General features: G+C 43.3%; 1 protein-coding gene across 1 annotated transcript in view; it reads left to right on the forward strand.

Annotated features, from left to right (window-relative positions):
- Positions 1-4285: 4285 nt before the first annotated feature.
- The window catches only part of ANKRD55 (ankyrin repeat domain 55), a 198834-nt gene continuing 181678 nt past the window's right edge, over positions 4286-21441 (forward strand). The window contains exon 1 of the mRNA XM_077462703.1: positions 4286-4720. Coding sequence (XP_077318829.1) covers positions 4681-4720 — 40 coding nt within the window. The 5' untranslated portion in view covers positions 4286-4680. The remainder of the gene's footprint in view (positions 4721-21441) is intronic.

Raw genomic sequence — 21441 nt, forward strand, 5'->3', positions numbered from 1 at the left:
TTATCCGCCACGCACCGGACTATGTCCCGAATTGATCTGGATTTTGCCTCTCCGAGTTTGCTCCGTAGGATGACCTCTGCTGAGATCCTCTCGCGGGGCATTTCGGACCATGCTCCGGTGTCGGTGGTGATTCGGCTTTCTGGGGGAGGTGGGGAAAGGACTTGGCGGTTGTCCAGGTTCTGGGTGATGGACCCGGAGATTCAAATGGAAATTCCCGAGGCTATGTGTACTTTTTGGCTTGCTAATGGTGAATCAGCCAACTCTTTGGTTGTCTGGGACACATTTAAAGCTTGGCTCCGTGGGGAATATATGACTAGAATATCTGTGCGGAAGAGACAGGCTGGGCGGTCTCTGGAGGCGGCGGAGGAGCAGGCCAGGCTGAGGGAAGCGGAATATGTGCGTCGTCCTGAGAGGGCTCAGTATGAGGCCTGGCAGGACACCCTGAGACACCTCTCGTTAATTAGAGTAGACCTTACCCACAAATCTATGGTTGAAAGTGCCCAAAGGGTGTTCGAGTTTGGGGACAAAGGGCCAGGCAGGTTTGGACATCTTTTTTCCCTTAATAAAAGAAATCATCATTTAAAAATTGCATTTTGTATTTACTTGGGTTATATTTGTGTAATGTTAAAATGTGTTTGATGATCTGAATAATTTAACCGCTTGCTGACTGTCTCACACTGATATACGTCGGCAGAAGGGCTCGTCAGGCAAACTAACGTACCTATACATTGCCCTTTAAGAGGCGGCCAGCGGGTGTGTGTGGCAAGCTCCGTGAGTCGTGTTGCGGGGATACCTGCGATCTCCTCACGGGGAGAAAGAGCGGGGAGATGCTAGTGTAAACAAGCATCTCCCCGTTCTGCCTAGTGACAGTGTCACTGATCTCTGCTCCCTGTGATCGGGAGCAGAGAGCAGTGACGTTTCACACGTAGCCACGGCCCCCCACAGTTAGAAACACTCCCCAGGGCGCACTTAACCCATACACTGCCCCCCCAGTGGACAACCCCTTCACTGCCAGTGTAATTTACACTGTGCATTTGTATAGCACTGATTGCTGTATAAATCACAATGGTCCCAAAAATGGCTGATGTGTCCGCCATAATGTCGCAGTCACGATAAAAATCGCTGAACGGCGCCATTACTAGTAAAAAAATAATTAATAAAATGAATAAAAATGCCATAAAACGATCTCCTATTTTGTAAATGCTATAACTTTTGCGCAAACCAATCAATACAGGCTTATTGCGATTTTTTTTTTTTTTTTTTTCTTTACCAAAAATATGTAAAAGAATACATATCGGCCTAAATTGGGGGGAAAAAATGTTTTTTTTATATATTTTTGGGGGATATTTATTATAGCAAAAATAAAACAATGTGTTTTTTTTCAAAATTGTCGCTCTTCTTTTTTTGTATAGCTCAAAAAATAAAAACCACAGGGGTGATCAAATACCACCAAAAGAAAGCTCTATTTGTGGGAAAAAAAGGACGTCAATTTTGTTTGGGAGCCACGGCGCACGGCCGTGCAATTGTCAGATAAAACGACGCAGTGCCGAATTGCAAAAAGTGCTCTGGTCAGGAAGGGGGTAAATTCTTCCGGGGCTGAAGTGGTTAATTTATGCTGGAAAAGCAAGTTTAGTAGTTCTTCATATCTTTCAAAAATTTGAAGCTCTAGGATGTAATGTCCACCCATGCCACACTTTTGTAAATTTAGCTGTGGAGCCATTTTTGTGTGCTAACATTAGTTCAAATGGGCTTGAGAATTGAGTCTTAAAATGACATGGGACAGATTAGGAGCTAAAGCGGATTTCCATAATATAGTTATAGTGAGTCTTGAGGATAACAAGATATTGGCTACTATAGTCATATAATTAAGCTGATATAAATCTAAGTTTAACCCTAGTAAGGCCACTGCTGGTGTGAGTGCTGTTAGATTACCTGTAAGACGCAATAAAAGGAGGAAATTGTCTTCCAAAAGCTTGACAAAGTTTTACATCCCTAAAGTGTATGTAATAAATTACCTAAATGGGTGTTACCTCTCCAGCATAGGGAGGATGAAGATGGGAATATTTTGGAAAGTCTGTATGGGGTCAAATACCAACGGTTTAGTAACAACAGTTTAGTACAACTGCCTATGATAAGGCTTACCTGTAGATACTGTGAATATCTCCTAAACTTGTTTAGGAAATATTAAGAGTGCATGCAGCCGATAACATCATCGGCGCATGCGCTCTGAAAGTACGGCTTACAGTGCCAGACCTTCAAAGCCCATGCTGGAAACTACAGCTCCCGAATGACGTCATCGCACCCCCAGCCACTCATGTAGCCAGAGGCTGTGAACCCAGAAGGGAGACTGGGTGAAGATGTCAGTCATCTTAGTGGTGACATCATGGCACGGGAGGGCTTCTTTCTAAGGTAATTTTCCCATGATGTACTAGTATGCAACGCATACAGTATCTCCCAAAAATGAGTACACCCCTCACATTTTTGTAAATATTTTATTATATCTTTTCATGTGACAACACTGAAGAAATGACACTTTGCTACAATGTAAAGTAGTCAGTACACAGCTTGTATAACAGTGTAAATTAGCTGTGCCCTCAAAATAACTCAACACACAGACATTAATGTCGAAACCCCTGGCAACAAAAGTGGATACACCCCTAAGTGAAAATTTACAAATTGGACCCAAAGTGTCAATATTTTGTGTGGCCACCATTATTTTCCAGCACTACATTAACCCTCTCGGGCATGGAGTTCACCAGAGCTTCACAGGTTGCCAAGGAGTCCACTTCCACTCCTCCATGATGACATCACGGAACTGGTCGATCTTAGAGACCTTGCGCTCCTCCACCTTCGGTTTGAGGATGCCCCACAGATGCTCAATAGGGTTTGGGTCTGGAGACATCCTTGGCCAGTCTATCACATTTACCCTCTGCTTCTTTAGTAAGGCAGTGGTCATCTTGGAGGTGTGTTTGGGGCCGTTATCATGTTGGAATACTGCACTGGCAGGCTGACCCCCCACCAATTCAACCTCTGCAGCAATGCTGGCAGCACTCATACGTCTATTTCCCAAAAACAACCTCTGGATATGACGCTGAACATATGCACTCAGCTTCTTTGGTCGACCATCGCAAGGCCTGTTCTGAATGGAACCTGTCCTGTTAAACCATTGTGTGGTCTTGGCCACTGTGCTGCAGCTCAGTTTCAGGGTCTTGGCAATGTTCTTATAGCTCAGGCCATCTTTATATAGAGCAACAATTCTTTTTAAAAGATCCTCAAAGAGTTATTTGCCATGAGGAGCCATGTATGAGAAAGTGAGAGTGACAACACCAAATTTAACACACCTGCTCCCTATTCACACCTGAGAGCTTGTAACACTAATTAGTCACATGACACAGGGGAGGAAAAATGCCTAATTGGGCCCAATTTGGACATTTTCACTTAGGGGCATACTCACTTTTGTTGCCAGCAATTAAGACATTAATGGCTGTGTGTTAAGTTATTTTGAGGGGACAGCAACTTTACACTGTTATACAAACTGTACACTCACTACTTTACATTGTAGAAAAGTGTAATTTCTTCAGTGTTATCACATGAAAAGATATAATAAAATATTAACAAAAATCTAAGGGGAGTACTCACTTTTGTGAGATACTGTACTAGAACATTATGACATTGCCTGCAGGAACTTTATTTTTTATTTTTTAAGCACCAGTGCTTTCCAACCACTTTAAGTGTGACAAATATGCAAAAAACTGCAGTTTTCTCGATGACACCCAGTAAGCAACCAGACTGGATACGCAGTAGTTATTCGGGGTGATTATCAGGGTAACAGACTTATTAACCCTTTTTTTTTGCCAAACATGTTTGTACAGAATTAAGTATTTTCCATAGATCCTTGGACACATCTGTTTGGTAGGGTGCCTTTTCACTTATCTCTTCCTCCTTATTCTTATGTACCGAATGTATCCACACTTAAATTGAATGTTATGCATAATGTTGTTGTATACGTCTTTTTAAAAATTCTAATAAACATTTATGGAACAAAAAAATCAAGAAAAAAAATATGAAAAAAAAAAATAAAAAAACAGGAAGGGGGCAAATACTTTTTCACAGCACTGTATGTATCTTGTGTTCTCACATTTCTTTGTGGTATAATTCTGTTCTGCCTTGAATCCAGTTAGCATCCTCCCCCTGCAACACTTTAAGTGTGTTTGATATCTGTAGTGAGTGCTGCACATTACGATCAGAGCTATACAGACAGCCTTGCACATGCTCAGTCTGCGGCTCTGTGACTCCGGTAATCATTCATCCTCTGAGATCTCTATTTGCTTTATAGCAACATTCCTGTTTCTGATGCTGGAGAGAGCTGCATTGCCTCTACACCAGTTATAACAAAAGACATGATTCACTCACCACAATTCCACACTCGCTCGCCAACACGGTTTGCCATCATTTAGCAATGAGTGAATCTTATTTCCATCATGCATCCTAACTAGCAAGGAATACCATGCTGTGATTTATCCCAGGCACCAGTCAGTATCCATAAGGCAATTTTGTGTCATCACATACAAAGGCAATGCTATAAGCACATGCAGATATTGCTGTAAAATAGCAGCTTCATCCTGGATCCCAGCTGATGTCATACACACCGTCTTTTCTGCAAATAAAGAGAGAAAAAACATGGATTTCAGCAACTCCTCTGTGTTTGATCAACATAAAGGTAAGTCGAACTGTGTTTACAATTTCTGTCGCCCATCTGCTGTTAATTTGCCCATCGCATGAAGTCTCTCAATCAAAAGGAATTATCTGTATTTTGTATTGAATGACATGAGACGACAAATATTGACCAGTGAGTCCCTTGATATAGTGGAGTATGCGGGAGAGACTATTCTTTGACTGTCACGTATGTGTCACACTTATATACTGAGTGGTCACAAGCTTTAAAAAAATAAATTACAGCTTGTTTTCTTAAGTTATATGTATATTTTTTAATTATAATGGCAATAACTCATAGTGGTAATTTGCATAAAACCCATTTCTTCATCCACTTTTGTGACTTTCATGTTTGACTTACTTTTTTTAGTTGCAGTATTGTACATATTCATTTAGCTGGTATTAGGCTTTTACGGTGTAATCAATACTAATATTTTAGAGTACTAATGGTCCATTCTATAAAAGTGACAGAAAAAGAAATGAATGCTATCCATAGATAACAATCAGATAAACCTGATATTATTCAGTGTAAATCTGAAAAGAAAAAAGAAAAATCTAATTGGTTGTTATCAATAACACCATTTTCTATCCTACACCTTTATAGCATGCAGTTACCCCAGTGGGGAAAAATTAGTGGGCAAGTTCACTATGTAGGGAAGCCATCCTCAACCAGGGTTCCGTGGAACCCTGGGGTTCCTCCCGAGGTTGCTAGGGTTTCCTTGAACTGTGGCTGATGAACCACCTATTTGATGATGTCTACAGAGTTCAAGGTTCAGCGCCACTTAGCAAAGCCAGCAGCATGACACCAAATATCTTTTTAGCTGTCTTTAAGGGGGACATTCTTCCTATTGACCACCAATATAAGGAGCATTGTTCCTATTGAGCCCTGATTATTTGGTTTTAGGAAGGGTTCCTCAAGACATATAAAACATATTTTTGGGGTTCCTCTAGGGCAGGGATATGCAATTAGCGGACCTCCAGCTGTTTCAGAACTACAAGTACCATGAGGCATAGCAAGACTCTGACAGCCACAAGCATGACACCCAGAGGCAGAAGCATGGGACTTGTAGTTTTGCAACAGCTGGAGGTCCGCTAATTGCATATCCCTGCTCTAGGGCTAAAACGTTGAGAAAGCCTGATAGGGGTTTCTTTTTAATAATGTAGTGCAAATGACTAGAAGGGGAATTCAGTAATGGTTCACCTATTATTTAAAGACTGCTATGACCATTTGGAGTGCCGGTATCCTGGTTTCTCCACAGTTTGCACCAGTTCCAGTTAGTAATTTTTACTATAATGCAGTGGCAGACTATTTTATCATTCTTTAACTGCTTTGTGACATCAATACACACATTTTTTTCAGTCTTCGGGTATAATGCCCAAAAAACGATGCTACAGCAGGGAACTAGGAATGTGCACATGTGTGCATTCTTAGTTCTCAGACCTTGCTGTCAGACAGAAAAAGTTATAAGTTCTGTGAATTAAGCCATTTCAAGCTAGGCTCTGAAGAAGAAGGTTAGTCCTTTGAAACATGTCAGCCTGAGGGGGTCTCATCCAGGACCCCTCACTCCCAGGTTCGGTGATTCGAGCAACCGATAAGAGCAACACATGTGGCATGATGAATGTGTTTTTAACTTATGTTTGTTAACCGGTTCCCGACCAGCTCATGCAGATACAGTTGTGATCATACGTTTACATACCCTGGCAGAATTTATGATTTCTTGGCCATTTTTCAGAAAATATGAATGATAACACAAAACATTTCTTTCACTCATGGTTAGTGTTTGGCTGAAGCCATGTATTATCAATCAACTGTGTTTACACTTTTTAAATCATAATCACAACAGAAACTACCCAAATGACCCTGGATGAAAGTTTACATACCCTGGTGATTTTGGCCTGATAACATGCACACAAGTTGACACAAAGGGGTTTTAATGGCTATCAAAGGTAACCATCCTCACCTGTGATCTGTTTGCTTGTAATTAGTGTGTGTATTTATAAAAGGTCAATGTGTTTCTGGACTCCTGACAGACCCTTGCATCTTTCGTCCAGTGCTGCTCTGACGTTTCTGGATTCTGAGTCATGGGGAAAGTAAAAGAATTGTCAAAAGATCTGCGGGAAAGGGTAGTTGAACTGTATAAAACAGGAAAAAGATATAAAAAAATATCCAAGGAATTGAGAATGCCAATCAGCTGTGTTCAAACTCTAATCAAGAAGTGGAAAATGAGGGGTTCAGTTGAAACCAAACCACGGTCAGGTAGACCAACTAAAACTTTAGCCACAACTGCCAGGAAAATTGTTCGGGATGCAAGGAAAAATCCACAAATAACTTCAGTTGAAATACAGGACTCTCTGCAAACATGTGGTGTGGCTGTTTCAAGATGCACAATAAGGAGGCACTTGAAGAAAGATGGGCTGCATGGTCAAGTCACCAGAACAAAGCTATTACTATGAAAATGCCACAAAGTATCCCACTTATAATATACCAAACAACACAGAAGCAAACCTCAAACCTCCTGGCACAAAGTAATTTGGAGTGATGAGCCCAAAATTGAGCTTTTTGGCCACAACCATAAACACTACATTTGGAGAGGAGTCAACTAAGCCTATGATCAAAGGTACACCATTCCTACTATGAAATACAGAGGTGGGTTGCTGATGTTTTGAGGATGTGTGAGCTACAAAGGTACAAGAAATTTGGTCAAGATGAATGCAGTATATTATCAAAAAATACTGGAGGAACATTTGCATTCATCAGCCAGGAAGCTGCGCATGGGACGTACAGTTCATGCAAGACAGCCCAAGAATTTGCAGGAACTGGAGCCTTTTTGCCAAGAGGAATGGGCAGCTTTACCATCTGAGACGATAAAGAGCCTCATCCACAAAAGATTTTAAGCTGTCATTGATATTAAAGGGGGCAATACACAGGTATTAAGAACTGGGGTGTGTAAACTTTTGATCAGGGTCATTGCGGTAGATTCTGTTGTTTTCTGTTGTCAATATGATTTTAAAAAGAGTAAACACAGTTGATTGATAATAAATGGCTTCAGCCAAATGCTAACCATGAGTGAAAGAAAAGTTTTGTGTTATCATTTATATTCTCTGAAAAATGGCCAATAAATCATAAATTCTGCCAGAGTATGTAAACTTTTGAGCACAACTGTATACTGCAGAAGAATGGCTCTCCTGTGCGAAATCCCGTATGGGTATCTCCTACCCTTTTTCAGCCACCAGAGGGCGCACGCCTACTAAGTAGGAAAACCGATATGTTTCCTCTCCTAGTCCCTCCCATCCCCCCACAGTTAGAATCACTCCCTAGAACAGTGATGGCGAACCTTGGCACTCCAGATGTTTTGGAACTACATTTCCCATGATGCTCATCTACACCACAGAGTGCATGAGCAACATGGGAAATGTACTTCCAAAACATCTGGGGTGCTAAGGTTCGCCATCACTGCCCTAGGACACACAGTTAACCCCTTGATTGCTCCCTAGTGTTAACCCCTTCCCTGCCAGTGACATTTACATAGTAATCATTGCATTTTTATAGCACTGATCGCTGTATAATTGTCAATGGTCCCAAAAAAGTGTCAAAAGTATCCAATCTGTCTACCATAATGTCGCAGTCCTGATAAAAATCTCAGATCACCACCATTACCAGTAAAACAAATTATAATAAAAATGGCATAAATCCCATAGTTTGTAGATGCTATAACTTTTGCGCAAACCAATCAATATACGCTTATTGCGAATTTTTTTTTACCAAAAATATGTAGAAGAATATATATTGGCCTAAACTGATGAAGAATTTTTTTTTTTTTTACATTTGGCGGATTATCATTATAGCAAAAAGTAAAAAATATTGTTTTTTTTTTTTTTCAAAATTGTTGCATTTTTTGTTTATAGCGCAAAAAAATAAAAACCGCAGAGGTGATCAAATATCACCAAAAGAAAGCTCTATTTGTGCAAAAAAAAGCACGTAAATTTTGTTTGGGTACTGTGACGCATGACCACGCAATTGTCAGTTAAATTGACACAGTGCCAAATTGTAAAAAGTGCTCTGTCAGGAAGGGGGTAAAATCTCCCAGGGCTGAAGTAGTTAATAGACATTTTTTTATTCATATCTTTTAATAAGTCTGTTGGATAATGCACTAGGCCAGTGCGCCCTCTTTTCTTTTCCTATTCAGACAGAAAAAGTTACCTGGCGCGTTTAAATTTGGTCAGTGTTACTTGGCATTAATGACCTCTGCTCACAAAACTGTTATGCCCTGTACACACAGAAATTCTGCCAGCAAAAGTCAGATGTGAGCTTTTGGTCAGAAATTCCGACCCTGTGTATGCTCCATCGGATGTTTGCTGGCAGAATTCCAGCCAGCAAAAGATTGAGAGCAGGTTCTCTATTTTTCGGTCGGAAAAAGTTCCTATCCGAAAATGTGTTCCTCTGTATGCAATGTGGGCGCGCAAAAAATCACGCATGCTCGAAAACAATTCGACGCATGCTCGGAAGCATTGAACTTAATTTTCTCTGCTTGTCGTAGTGTTGTACGTCACCATGTTCTTGACGGTTGAAAGTTTAGAGAACTTTTGTGTGTATGCAAGGCAAGCTTGAGCGGAACCGTCTGAAAAGTCATCCAAGTATTTTCTGGTGGAATTTCTGATCGTGTGTATGGGGCATTAATGAATATTGCTGCTCATACTTGACAAATTCTCTTTATTACTTTGGGAATCATTCATGTATCCCAGAGCTTCCAGTCTTGAGCCCCAAGAAGCCCTGGGTTGTGCATGTAGCCAGTAACACATAAATTAATCAGATTTTGGTTTTCTATATTCAGTAAAACAATGAAGTCTGCTCTGTGATCACAGCTTTTAACATTTTGCCTTTACAAATGAAGTCTTAGCATCTCTCAAGTGCAATTTCCACTGGTTCCGCCTCCAGGTAGCTGCACGCATGTGACGTGTTGGATGTTAATGATGGAGCTGGAGACCCTCGGAGTGAGACACAAGCGAAGGAGGGTTATGTTTCTTAACAGTGACGCTCTGTTGTGGGCATCTGGCTCAGCCCTGTTGTGTTACAATGCTTCACTAAACTGATTGCGATTAGCATGACAATGTGTAATTCATGTGTCACTGCAACAGTACAGCGTCTGAGTTTATATTGCCACAATGGGCCTCCCTGTTCCGTATTGTAGGAAATATACTGTGTGCTCGGAGTGGCTTCTGGCAGAATAAACACTAGGGGAACCAATTTGACATGTACAGGTTGCTATGGAAATCCAGATGGAGCTAAGCTGCCTTTTGCAGTGCAAAGCTCATTGCAGTAACCTAGAATAGGCCAGTAGCCTAATTAATACATCAACTTGTGTTTTTTTTTTTTTTTTTTTTTAATAGACAACTGACCCAAAAATGACAGACGTGTTAAAATGTTTACAGACATGTCGCCATAACGACGCTAGAATGCCTGCAAAGATCATATTGTCTAACGTACAACAGTGATATGGCATTAAGCCTGATAAGCACTATCTGGCCACATAATATAACCCAATTGTAATGGCAGAAGAACAACAATCCCTTTATATAAAACAGCTTACTGATTATTTGGTTCTTAATCACTTTAGTACCAGCCTGTGTATACCTTTGTTTATGCTGTGATAGTTTGACTGAAAATGACTCTGACATGCAACGTGAATTTTTCACCTTTTTTTTTTTTTAAGACAGATAGCACTTTCTTCTGGTGGTATTTAAAGTGATATTGAAGTATTTTTTTAAAGTTCTGATTTTTTGGGGGGAGGGTTTAAAAATGACAAACATGTTATACTTACCTGCTCTGTGCAGTGGTTTTGCACAGAGCTGCCCATATCCTCCTCCTCTCGGGTCCATCACTGGCAGTTCTGCCCCCCCCTTCTGCTGAGTGCCCCCACAGCAAGCAGCTTGCTATGGGGCACCCGAGCCGAGCTGCTGCTCTGTCTTCTATCCAGACATGGAGCCGTGGTTTGACCATGCCCCTCTCTCCTCTACTCATTGGCTTACTGACTTTGACAGCAGTGGGTGCCATTGGCGTGTCTATACCAATCGGGAGGGAAAGTCCCAGACAGCCGAGTCTCTCCTTCAACATCGCTGGATCGAGATGGGTCTCAGGTAAGTATTAGCAGGGCAGAGTGGGGCTGCTGCACACAGAAGAATGCATTAAGAAAAAAACTTCTGCCTTTAGAACCACTTTAATAAGCATTTTTTTTTTAAATCTTTTACTATATAAAGAAAAAAAAGACAGTAAAGCCCCATACACACTATCAGATTTTCTGCTGAGTTTTTCCTTCAGATTTACCAAAATCATATAATATGAGGACAAACCTTAGGAGTTTCAATGTGTATGCAATCAGGCAGGCCCTTCTACTACATGGTTTTGGTAAATCTGAACGAAAAACTCAGCAGATAATCTGATAGTGTGTATGGGGCTTAAGAGAACCCCCTACCCCCCCCCCCCCCCCCCCAACAAAAAAAAAATATTTTTTGTCCAAAATTTTTTGAAAATGAAGTCATACTGGTATTGAAGTTGTGAAAAAAAAGCTTAAAGAATTTCTAAAGGCAATTATTTTTTTTTTTTTAATGATATACATATTATACTCACTTGTTCTGTGCAATGGTATTGCACAGAGCAGCCACGAGCCAGGACAGTAAGAGAACCCCCCATAAAAATAACTCCTTTTCTTCCACAATTTTTTGAAAATGAATACTGGTATTGAAGTTGTGAAAAAAATCTTAAAGCATTTGTAAAGGCAATTTTTTTTAATTAAAATTATAAACATATTATACTCACCTGTTCTGTGCAATGGTATTTCACAGAGCAGCAACAAACCTCCTCTTCTAGGGTCCCTCACGAGCCATCTGGGCTCCTCCTCTTCTGTGTCTGCCCCCACAGCAAGGGCTTGCTATGGCGGGCAGACATGCAGGCTCAGTTCTGAGCAAGGCTGTGTGCGTCCATTGACACACACACAGCTTCTCGCATTGGCTCTGTACATTGGATATGAACAATAGCCTACAGGTTTCTTGGGTTGAAGGTCTCATGGGTTACCAAATGGCATGTGAGAGGGATTAAATTTTTTTTTAAATAGAGATCCTTATAAAAAGTTCTGAATAGAGGAGTTTGAGTGACAAGAACGGAGGAGAGGAAAAGGTTATGTGCAGAGCAGAGGTTACATTTGGGATGGTATCTGGAAATCTGCAAAGACAATGTATGAAAATATATGAAGGGTTGGATTGTAGAGAGCCAATGAATAGACTGATAGGCACAAAACTGGAATGAGAACAGACTTGAAAGGACTCCTCCTGTCTTCTCACTTCTCCAGTGCTGTACTTTCCTGTCAAACCCCTCCATTGACTGGCAGCTACTAAAATAATCCACTTTACATGTCTCCTGTTAACCTACAAAGCTTTCTATACATTTTTGTTGCTAATTTCCAGATTATTGCGGTGGTGTCCATCTGTTTGTAGACGAGAAAGTAAAGTTTTACAAAAGTCGATCTGAGATGTAATAAATTTGGGGGGCAGGCACTAATATTCTAGATTTTTCGTTTTTTTTTAAAAAGTGGCAGCAGGAGAAGGTTAGTGAGAGAATTAATGAGATTTAATTTAAGAGCGCAAGGGCTTACACATTTGTGAATCTGTAATATCAAGTACGATTTGAGGCCATTTCAGCTGAATACATTATATATATATATATATATATATATATATATATAGTGCCTTGCGAAAGTATTCGGCCCCCTTGAACTTTTCAACCTTTTGCCACATTTCAGGCTTCAAACATAAAGATATAAAATTTTTATTTTTTGTGAAGAATCACCAACAAGTGGGACACAATTGTGAAGTGGAATGAAATCTATTGGATTTTTGAAACTTTTTTAACTAATAAAAAAATGAAAACTCGGGCGTGCAAAATTATTCGGCCCCCTTGCGTTAATACTTTGTAGAGCCACCTTTTGCTGCGATTACAGCTGCAAGTCGCTTGGGGTATGTCTCTATCAGTTTTGCACATCGAGAGACTGAAATTCTTGCCCATTCTTCCTTGCAAAACAGCTCGAGCTCAGTGAGGTTGGATGGAGAGCGTTTGTGAACAGCAGTTTTCAGCTCTTTCCACAGATTCTCGATTGGATTCAGGTCTGGACTTTGACTTGGCCATTCTAACACCTGGACACGTTTATTTGTGAACCATTCCTTTGTAGATTTTGCTGTATTTTTGGGATCATTGTCTTGTTGGAAGATAAATCTGCGTCCCAGTTTCAGGTCTTTTGCAGACTCCAACAGGTTTTCATCCAGAATGGTCCTGTATTTGGCTGCATCCATCTTCCCCTCAATTTTAACCATCTTCCGTGTCCCTGCTGAAGAAAAGCAGGCCCAAACCATGATGCTGCCACCACCATGTTTGACAGTGGGGATGGTGTGTTGAGGGTGATCAGCTGTGTTGCTTTTACGCCAAACATATCGTTTTGCATTGTGGGCAAAAAGTTTGATTTTAGTTTCATCTGACCAGAGCACCTTCTTCCACATGTTTGGTGTGTCTCCCAGGTGGCTTGTGGCAAACTTTAGACAAGACTTTTTATGGATATCTTTGAGAAATGGCTTTCTTCTTGCCACTCTTCCATAAAGGCCAGATTTGTGCAGTGTACGACTGATTGTTGTCCTATTGACAGACTCTCCCACCTCAGCTGTAGTTCTCTGCAGTTCATCCAGAGTGATCATGGGCCTCTTGGCTGCATCTCTGATCAGTCTTCTCCTTGTCTGAGCTGAACGTTTAGAGGGACGGCCAGGTCTTGGTAGATTTTCAGTGGTCTGATACTCCTTCCATTTCAAAATGATCGCTTGCACAGTGCTCCTTGGGATGTTTAAAGCTTGGGAAATCTTTTTGTATCCAAATCCGGCTTTAAACTTCTCCACAACAGTATTACGGACCTGCCTGGTGTGTTCCTTGGTCTTCATGATGCTCTCTGCGCTTTCAACAGAACCCTGAGACTATCACAGAGCAGGTGCATTTTATACAGAGACTTGAGTACACACAGGTGGATTCTATTTATCACCATCAGTCATTTAGGACAACATTGGATCATTCAGAGATCCTCGCTGAACTTCTGGAGTGAGTTTGCTGCACTGAAAGTAAAGGGGCCGAATAATTTTGCACGCACCAATTTTCAGTTTTTTATTTGCTAAAAAAGTTTAAAATATCCAATAGATTTCGTTCCACTTCACAATTGTGTCCCACTTGTTGGTGATTCTTCAGAAAAAATTTACATTTTATATCTTTATGTTTGAAGCCTGAAATGTGGCAAAAGGTTGAAAAGTTCAAGGGGGCCGAATACTTTCGCAAGGCACTACATATATATATATATACTGTGTATATATATATATATATATATATATATATATATATATATATATATATTGTGTGTGTGTATGTATGTGTGTGTGTGTGTGTGTGTGTGTGTGTGTGTATATATATATATATATATATATATATATATATATATATAAATATATATATATATATGTGTAGCACTGACCCCCGAAGGAGTGGCTGGTTTTCTTGAGCTTACCGTTTACCTCCTCCGCCTTGTAGCTCGTCGTTCTTGTCTAGGGGTTCCCGAGGTTGATGGCCCAATAACTGCAGAGACCGACACCTGAATTCCTTCATTTTTATTTGCTTAAAACGTTGAACAGAAACAGTCTCTGGGTTGGGAATAGAGGGTATAGGTATGGAAGCTCAGGCACTTTGAAACTGCTGACACTTAATAAATGTCTTTCTCTAAGTAATCCAGGGAGTAGCCACTCACAACTGGATATTTCCACTGTCGGATAAATCCTGGTTTATGGACTTAGCAGCCGACACATGACTCAAACTTAGCAAAGTCTCTGCCACAGACTTGGTTGCAAACTTTTAGATGAACACAGAAAGTCTCTCACAGGAACTCAGTTGTAACATTAGGATCAAAATAGGAACCTTCTTGCTGTACCAGTATCTTGCGATACCGTAAGAAATGTGGATTCAATTAGTGTCCATATAGCTCAACATCCAGGCTCTTACCGAGCAGCCAGCCTCGTGCATGGCCCTCTTCCGAAGAGTCCTCCCCTGGTTGCATGACGAGTTGCTGGGCCTCTTCAAAACCCGAGAGGGCACTGGACCACTTTAGAATCCTCCTTCCAGTTACTGTGCCTCGGACTAGCCAGTTCTGAGACTCGGAAATGGATGGATCAGCACCCCAGGCCATGAGGGCCTCTGGGGGCTGGCCAGGAGGACCAGGACCATGGAGTCAGAACATACTTCTTGACCGGAACCCAGAACCACGTGATTTTGGCACCTTAAGTACCCTCTCCCGGAATACACAGCGAGACAGCGCACCCACTGGTTGGCTCCGAGAGAGAGATTGGTATCCAATGCGTCCAACCAGACTGCATTCCAATGCCTGTCAAAGGTGCTAACTACACCTATGACCAGGCAGAACATTAGTACAGCCCAGCCAAAACCACAATTTAGAACAATTAACCTCAAGACTCAACTATAGCCTTGGGAAAAAAATAAATTTACAGACATAGCGCGCACTCTTCAGGAGTACTGGCACTACACTGGCATACACTATATATATATATATATATATATATATATATATATATATATATATATATATGTGTGTGCTCTAAATGAAATTGTGTATGTATTTTCTTTTTCTATGTACGGATAAAATATCAAATTTTAATAATATTTTTAGTCCAATCAGCCTTTAAAGTCCGAAACCAGTGGTTCTTTTTCTTTGTAATTTAAACTTTGATGCTGCTACAGTGATAAAAGCATTCCCAGTGGCGGCTGGTGCTAATATTTCGGGGGGGGGGGGCAAACTAGCGCCAGCGTTCCACCCCCACTTCTTCCCCCCATGGGAGAGGAACCTTACCTTAGGAGGCAGGAGGAAGGAATAGCCGGGCCCACTGCTTCTCCTCCCAGCTGAACAGGAAGTGTGTGCTGAGACCCAATTAGCCAGGGAATCCTAAGACACCCTGGCCAACTGGTTCTCAGGACCTGCTTCCTGATTGGCCGAGAGGAGAATGAGAAAGACAATAGTGATTATTAATTTGCTATTGTCACACAACAGGGTGGGCTCAGGGTGTAGTGTTCTGTGCCCCAAGCCCACCTTTTTTTGAAGCCAATTAGAGCCTCAGGGTCTAATCAAGTGCTTAAAAAAAAACCCCATTGAAATCCATGTGTCTGGCACCCTGTAGATTAGGAGCTGGGCGCATTGATTAGAGGTGCCACTGAGTGATGAACAGGCCTCCACTCAGTGATTCTCTAGGACCGAGTGGCTTCCCTTGTGCAGAGGGTTGCTTGCTCAGCACTAGGGATGAGCAGAACACCCCCCGGTTCGCACCAGAACTTTTGAACGGACCGAAAATTCGTACGAACTTTAGAACCCCATTGAAGTCTATGGGACTCGAACGTTCGAAATAAAAAGTGCTAATTTTAATGGCTAATATGCAAGATATTATCCTAAAAAGGGTTAGGGGACATGGTTCAATGGCAAAAAATTTTTTTTAAATGGAGGAGGAGCACTGATTTTAATGACGATTAAATTGAAAATAAAAAAGTGAAATATTCCTTTAAATATCATGCCTGGGGGTGTCTATAGTATGCCTGTGAAGTGGCACATTATTCCTGTGTTTAGAACAGTCCCTGCACAAAATGACATTTAATGGAAAAAATGTCATTTAAAACTGCTTGCAGTTTTAATGTAATATCTGGTTCTGGCAATACGGATGAAAATCATTGAGAAAAAAATGGCATGTGTAGCTCCCCTGCCCATTACCAGCCCCTTTGTGTCTTGTACGGCTATTAAGGGGAACCCAAATTAAAAAAAGTAAAGGCGTAGGGCCCCCAGGCCCTATATACTCAGAACAGCAGTATACAGGTGGTGTAAACAAGATAGGGACTGTGTGGGTTTGTTGTGTTAAGTGGAATCTGTTTGTAATTTTGAATTGGTACATTTTTAAAGTGTAGCTCCAGTCAAAAAATCTATTTTTAAGCTTTTTGGAAAACATAGGGAAGGGTTATTACCCCTGTTTTTTTCATTTCCCTTCCTGTTGTCTCCTTCCGTTTGCAAGTAGGAGACGTTTGTAGTTGGATGTTTGAAAGTAGGGGCCTGCCCTATATGCTCTACAGAAATGTGGGCCTAAGGTTTTGGTGTTGCCACAACACTGTAAGCCCTCAAAGTGACTCTTGGTGGGCGCTGGAGTACCCTGCTGTGAATGATTATATCAAGAATTTTAATTACATGCCATTGTTGAACAGTGGTAGAAAAATTGGGCCTTTGGTGGTTGTGGTGGTGGTGCTGATGCCACAACACTATAAGTCCTCACAGTTACTCTCGGTGGGCGCAGGAACGGGCTCTGCTGTAAAATATTATATCAAGAATTGTAATTATATGCCCCTGTTAAACAGGGGCTGAAAAGTTGGGCCTTAGGCACTGGTGCTGGTACCACGACACTACAACCTCTCCCAGATACTCTAGTTGGAGTGCAGGAATGAGCCCTGCTGCAAAGCATTGCATCAAATATTGTAATTACATGCCCCTGATAAACAGGGGCTGAAAAATTGGGCCACTGGTGGCGTCACCCAGAACTAAAAATGTTCTTCCAAGCTATCAGCAGGATCATTGAGGAGGAAGAGGATAGTCAGTCAACATAACAGGACAGTCACTCAGCATCAGTATAGGCAGTCTTGAAGGGATATGACATTTCAAAAAAAATTATTCGGTTACATCAGCTTCAGGTGCTTGGTAGCTGGTGGTGATCCAAGACTGATTCATCTTTATGAAGGTCAGTCCATTAACCGAGTCGGTGGACAGGCGCACCCTGTGATCGGTTACAAATCCTCTGAAAGAACGCTGGATGCAGGACAGGCCAGTAGCTCAATTGCATGCTGTGCAAGCTCTGGCCAGTGATCCATCCTCAAGACCCAGTAAGCCAGAGGATTTTTCGGTGGGAAAGGTGTCCAAGTCTGACCTTGCCCCTAGGTATTCCTGCACCATGTAAATCAGACGCTGGCGATGGTTGCTGGAACTGATCATACCTTGGGGCTGCTTTGGTCAGTCCTTCTGTGACTGACCAAAGCCTCAGCAACACGTTGTCCAGGACCAGGAGATTGTAACCTCCCAGTCTCTGGGAACGCGTTGCACAGACCTTTCTGCAAGGCGTCCCGGAGATGTCTCATCCTCTGCTCCCTCTTTGATGGCAAGATAAGATCCACAACCTTACCCTTGTACTGTGGATCAAGGAGAGTGGTCAGCCAGTATTGGTCCCTCTCCTTGATCCAAAGAGTAAGAGGATCCTTCCACAGGCTTTGCAGGATCAGGGAGGCCATGCAGCGTAGGTTAGCTGAGGCATTCGGTCCGGAGTCCTCTGGGTCACTAAGACGGCATGATCCGCAGCCACCTCCTCCCAGCCACGTACAAGTCCACGTGTTTCTTGGGACTGTAAATAATCCCTAAAAGACTGCTGATGCTGAGTGCCAGGCTCCAACTCCATGCTGACACAAGCCTCCTCCTTTGTGATGGGTGGGACAGTAGAAACACTGTCTGGATAAAGGGGGCCTTGAGAGGCAAGGAAGTCCTCCTCTTCCTGCCTCTGTTCTGCCTCAAGTGCCCTGTCCCTTATTCCACGCAGCGTATGCGTCAACAGGTGGACAAGAGGTACAGTGTCACTGATGCATTCACTGTCACTGCTCACCATCCTCGTGGCCTCCTCAAATGGTGACAGGACAGTGCATGCATCCCTGATCATGCCCCACTGGCGTGGTGAAAAAAAACCAAGCTCCCCTGGCCCTGGTGCCGTAGTTGCACAGGTACTCATTGATGGCCCTCTGCTGCGTGTGCAGCCGCTGCAGCATGGCCAACCTTGAGTTCCACCTGGTGGGCATGTCACATATAAGGTGGTTCTTGGGCAGGTTCAACTCCTTTTGGAGCTCAGCCAGCTGAGCACTGGCATTAAATGATCAGCGGAAATGCACACAGACTTTCCTGGCCTGCCTCAGGACATCCTGTAAGCCCGGGTACCTTCCCAAGAACCACTGCACCACCAGGTTAAGGATGTGAGCCATACAGGGCACATGGGTCAGTTGTCCTTGTCGGAGGGCGGAGAGGAAGTTGGTGCCTTTGTCACAAACCACCATTCCTGGCTTAAGCTGGCATGGCGTCAACCACCTCTCGGCCTGCCCCTGCAGAGCTGACAAAATATCTGCCCCAGTGTGGCTCCTGTCCCCCAAACATACCACCGCACGCACGGCATGGCATCTTTATGCCTGCATACTTGCGTAGCCCCTTGAACGCCTATGGAGCACCGCTGATTCCGAGAACAAAGCACTGGAAGAGGCCATGGAGGAAGAAGAAGAGGAGGGGGTTGAGGAGAGGGGTGTGTCACAACCAGTAGTAGCATTTTGGAGGCATGGTGGCGGAACAACCTCCAACACTACTGCACCTTGTCCTGCATCCTTCCCAGCTGCCAGAAGAGTGACCCAATGGGCCGTGAAAGATAGGTAACGTCCCTGTCCATGCCTGCTGGACCATAAATCAGCGGGAATATGCACCTTACCTATGACCGCCCTGTCCAGCGAGGCATGGACATTGCCTTCCACATACTGGTAGAGAGCCAGAATCGCCTCCCGTGAGAAAAAGTGGCGTTTGGGGACCTGCCACTGAGGAACCACACATTGCACAAACTCACGGAAGGGAGCCGAGTCTACCAACTGAATAGGCAGCAGCTGAAGTACTAGCAATTTAGCCAAGCTAGCATTCAACTGCTGGGCATGTGGATGGCTGGTAGTGAACTTCTTTCGATGGTTCAGCAGCTGGGGCAGGGATATTTGCCTGGTACCAACAGACGTTGGTGTACTGCTAGTAGAGTGCCCACAAGTACTTGGCTGTGACACACCTAATTCTACACCTTCATTCCTCTCTGTGCAGGTTTCAGAGAGGACTGAAGGTCTAGTGGGGTTGGAGATCCCAGCTGATGAGGAGCAAGGAGAGGACCGCTTTGTTCTTTGGTGTGGGTCTTTAAGGTACGCTTGCCAACGAGCTGCATGGCATATGTCTGGTCAAGCATGGTGTTTTGGCCACGCGAGATACGTTTGAGACATATGTTGCAGATAGCAGTGGTGCGATCTGATGCACTCTTCTCAAAAAAGGCCCACACCAAAGAACTTTTGGAATAATGCGCAGAGGCAGCGTCCTGCACAGGCGGAGCTCTGCGGTGTGATTCAGGCAGTGTGCTGGCCCTAAGCTGGCCCCCAGAGGGCATCCTGCCTCGTTGGAGATGTGCCTCCTCCTCCTCTATCCTATCAGGCACCCACGTGGAGTCAGTGACCTCATCATCCCCTCCCTCTTCATCGCTGGAGCAAACCTGGCAGTATGCTGCAGCTGGTGGAACGTGACTGCCAGATTGCTGTCCTTCTTGAGCATCGCCTCTCTCTGCGCCCACGCTACTGCCTTCCTCTAGCTGGGTATGATCATCAAAGCCATCCTCCTGGAGCATGTACCAAACAATGTGCTCAAACAGTTCGGGGGACTCCTCAGGAGGACATGGTGGGTCTAGGGAAGGAGTGACTGATGACACTGAGAGGAGGGAAGAGGATGCATTGACAGCTGCTTTGCTAGTACCCTAAGCCTGGGTGAGAGAGGATCAGGAGGATGAGGAGGGCTTGGTCATCCACTCTACCAAGTCTGCGGCGTGATGCGGCTCAACACGTCCAGCTGCCCAAAATAAGGACAAGCGTGTCCCATGGCCACATGCTGATGACAATGCACCGCCTCCATGACCAGCACTGTTGTCTCTAGCCTGCTTGCCCTCTTTTATTGGCTCATGACTGTCTGCCTCTCCTTGTTGGCCTTCTAGACATAGTAATGGCCTGCAGGGAGATGGGAAAACCAGAAATTGGGTAGCTTTAGGTGCACACTGAGCAGATGACACCGACTGTGATTACTGCAGCTGCTTGCCTGTTACAGAAACAGAACAACACCAGCAATAAGGTGTAGCTTCAGGTATATACTGTGCAGGAGGCACACAACACCCACTGTAAATGCTGCAGATGCCTGTATTACAGAACACCAGCAATAAGGGGTATCTTCAGGTGTATACTGTGCTGAAGGCACACAACACCCACTTTAACTGCTGCAGATGCCTGTATTACAGAACACCAGTAATAAAGGGTATCTTCAGGTGTATACTGTGCTGAAGGCACACAACACCCACTTTAACGCCTGCAGATGCCTGTATTACAGAACACCAGCAATAAGGGGTAGCTTCAGGTGTATACTGTGCTGGAGGCACACAGCACCCACTTTAACAGGCCATAGGCATCCTGCCTGTGGCCAATTATGTCTCTCATCGCTGCCGGCGCTGTGATTGGCCAAGCATGCAGGTTCACAGTGCATGCTTGGCCAATCATCAGCCAGCAATGCACTGTGATGGCGCAGTGCATTGTGGGCCATGAGCGCCACATGAACATGGCGCGAATGGCCCATAATGTTCGGAATTAGCCGAACGGGCGAACAGCCGATGTTCAAGTCGAACATGCGTTCGTCTCGAACACCAAGTTCATCCCTACTCAGCACTGCTGCCATTCACAGAATGCATTCTATTTTTTTCAATAAATACAAAGTATTCTCTGATTGGATGAGGTGTAGAGATGGGACAATCACCGCT

Source organism: Lithobates pipiens, unplaced genomic scaffold, assembly GCF_037356315.1.
Source record: "Lithobates pipiens isolate NorthernLeopardFrog02 unplaced genomic scaffold, aLitPip1_a1.2 Scaffold_3, whole genome shotgun sequence".
NCBI classification, from domain to species: domain Eukaryota; kingdom Metazoa; phylum Chordata; class Amphibia; order Anura; family Ranidae; genus Lithobates; species Lithobates pipiens.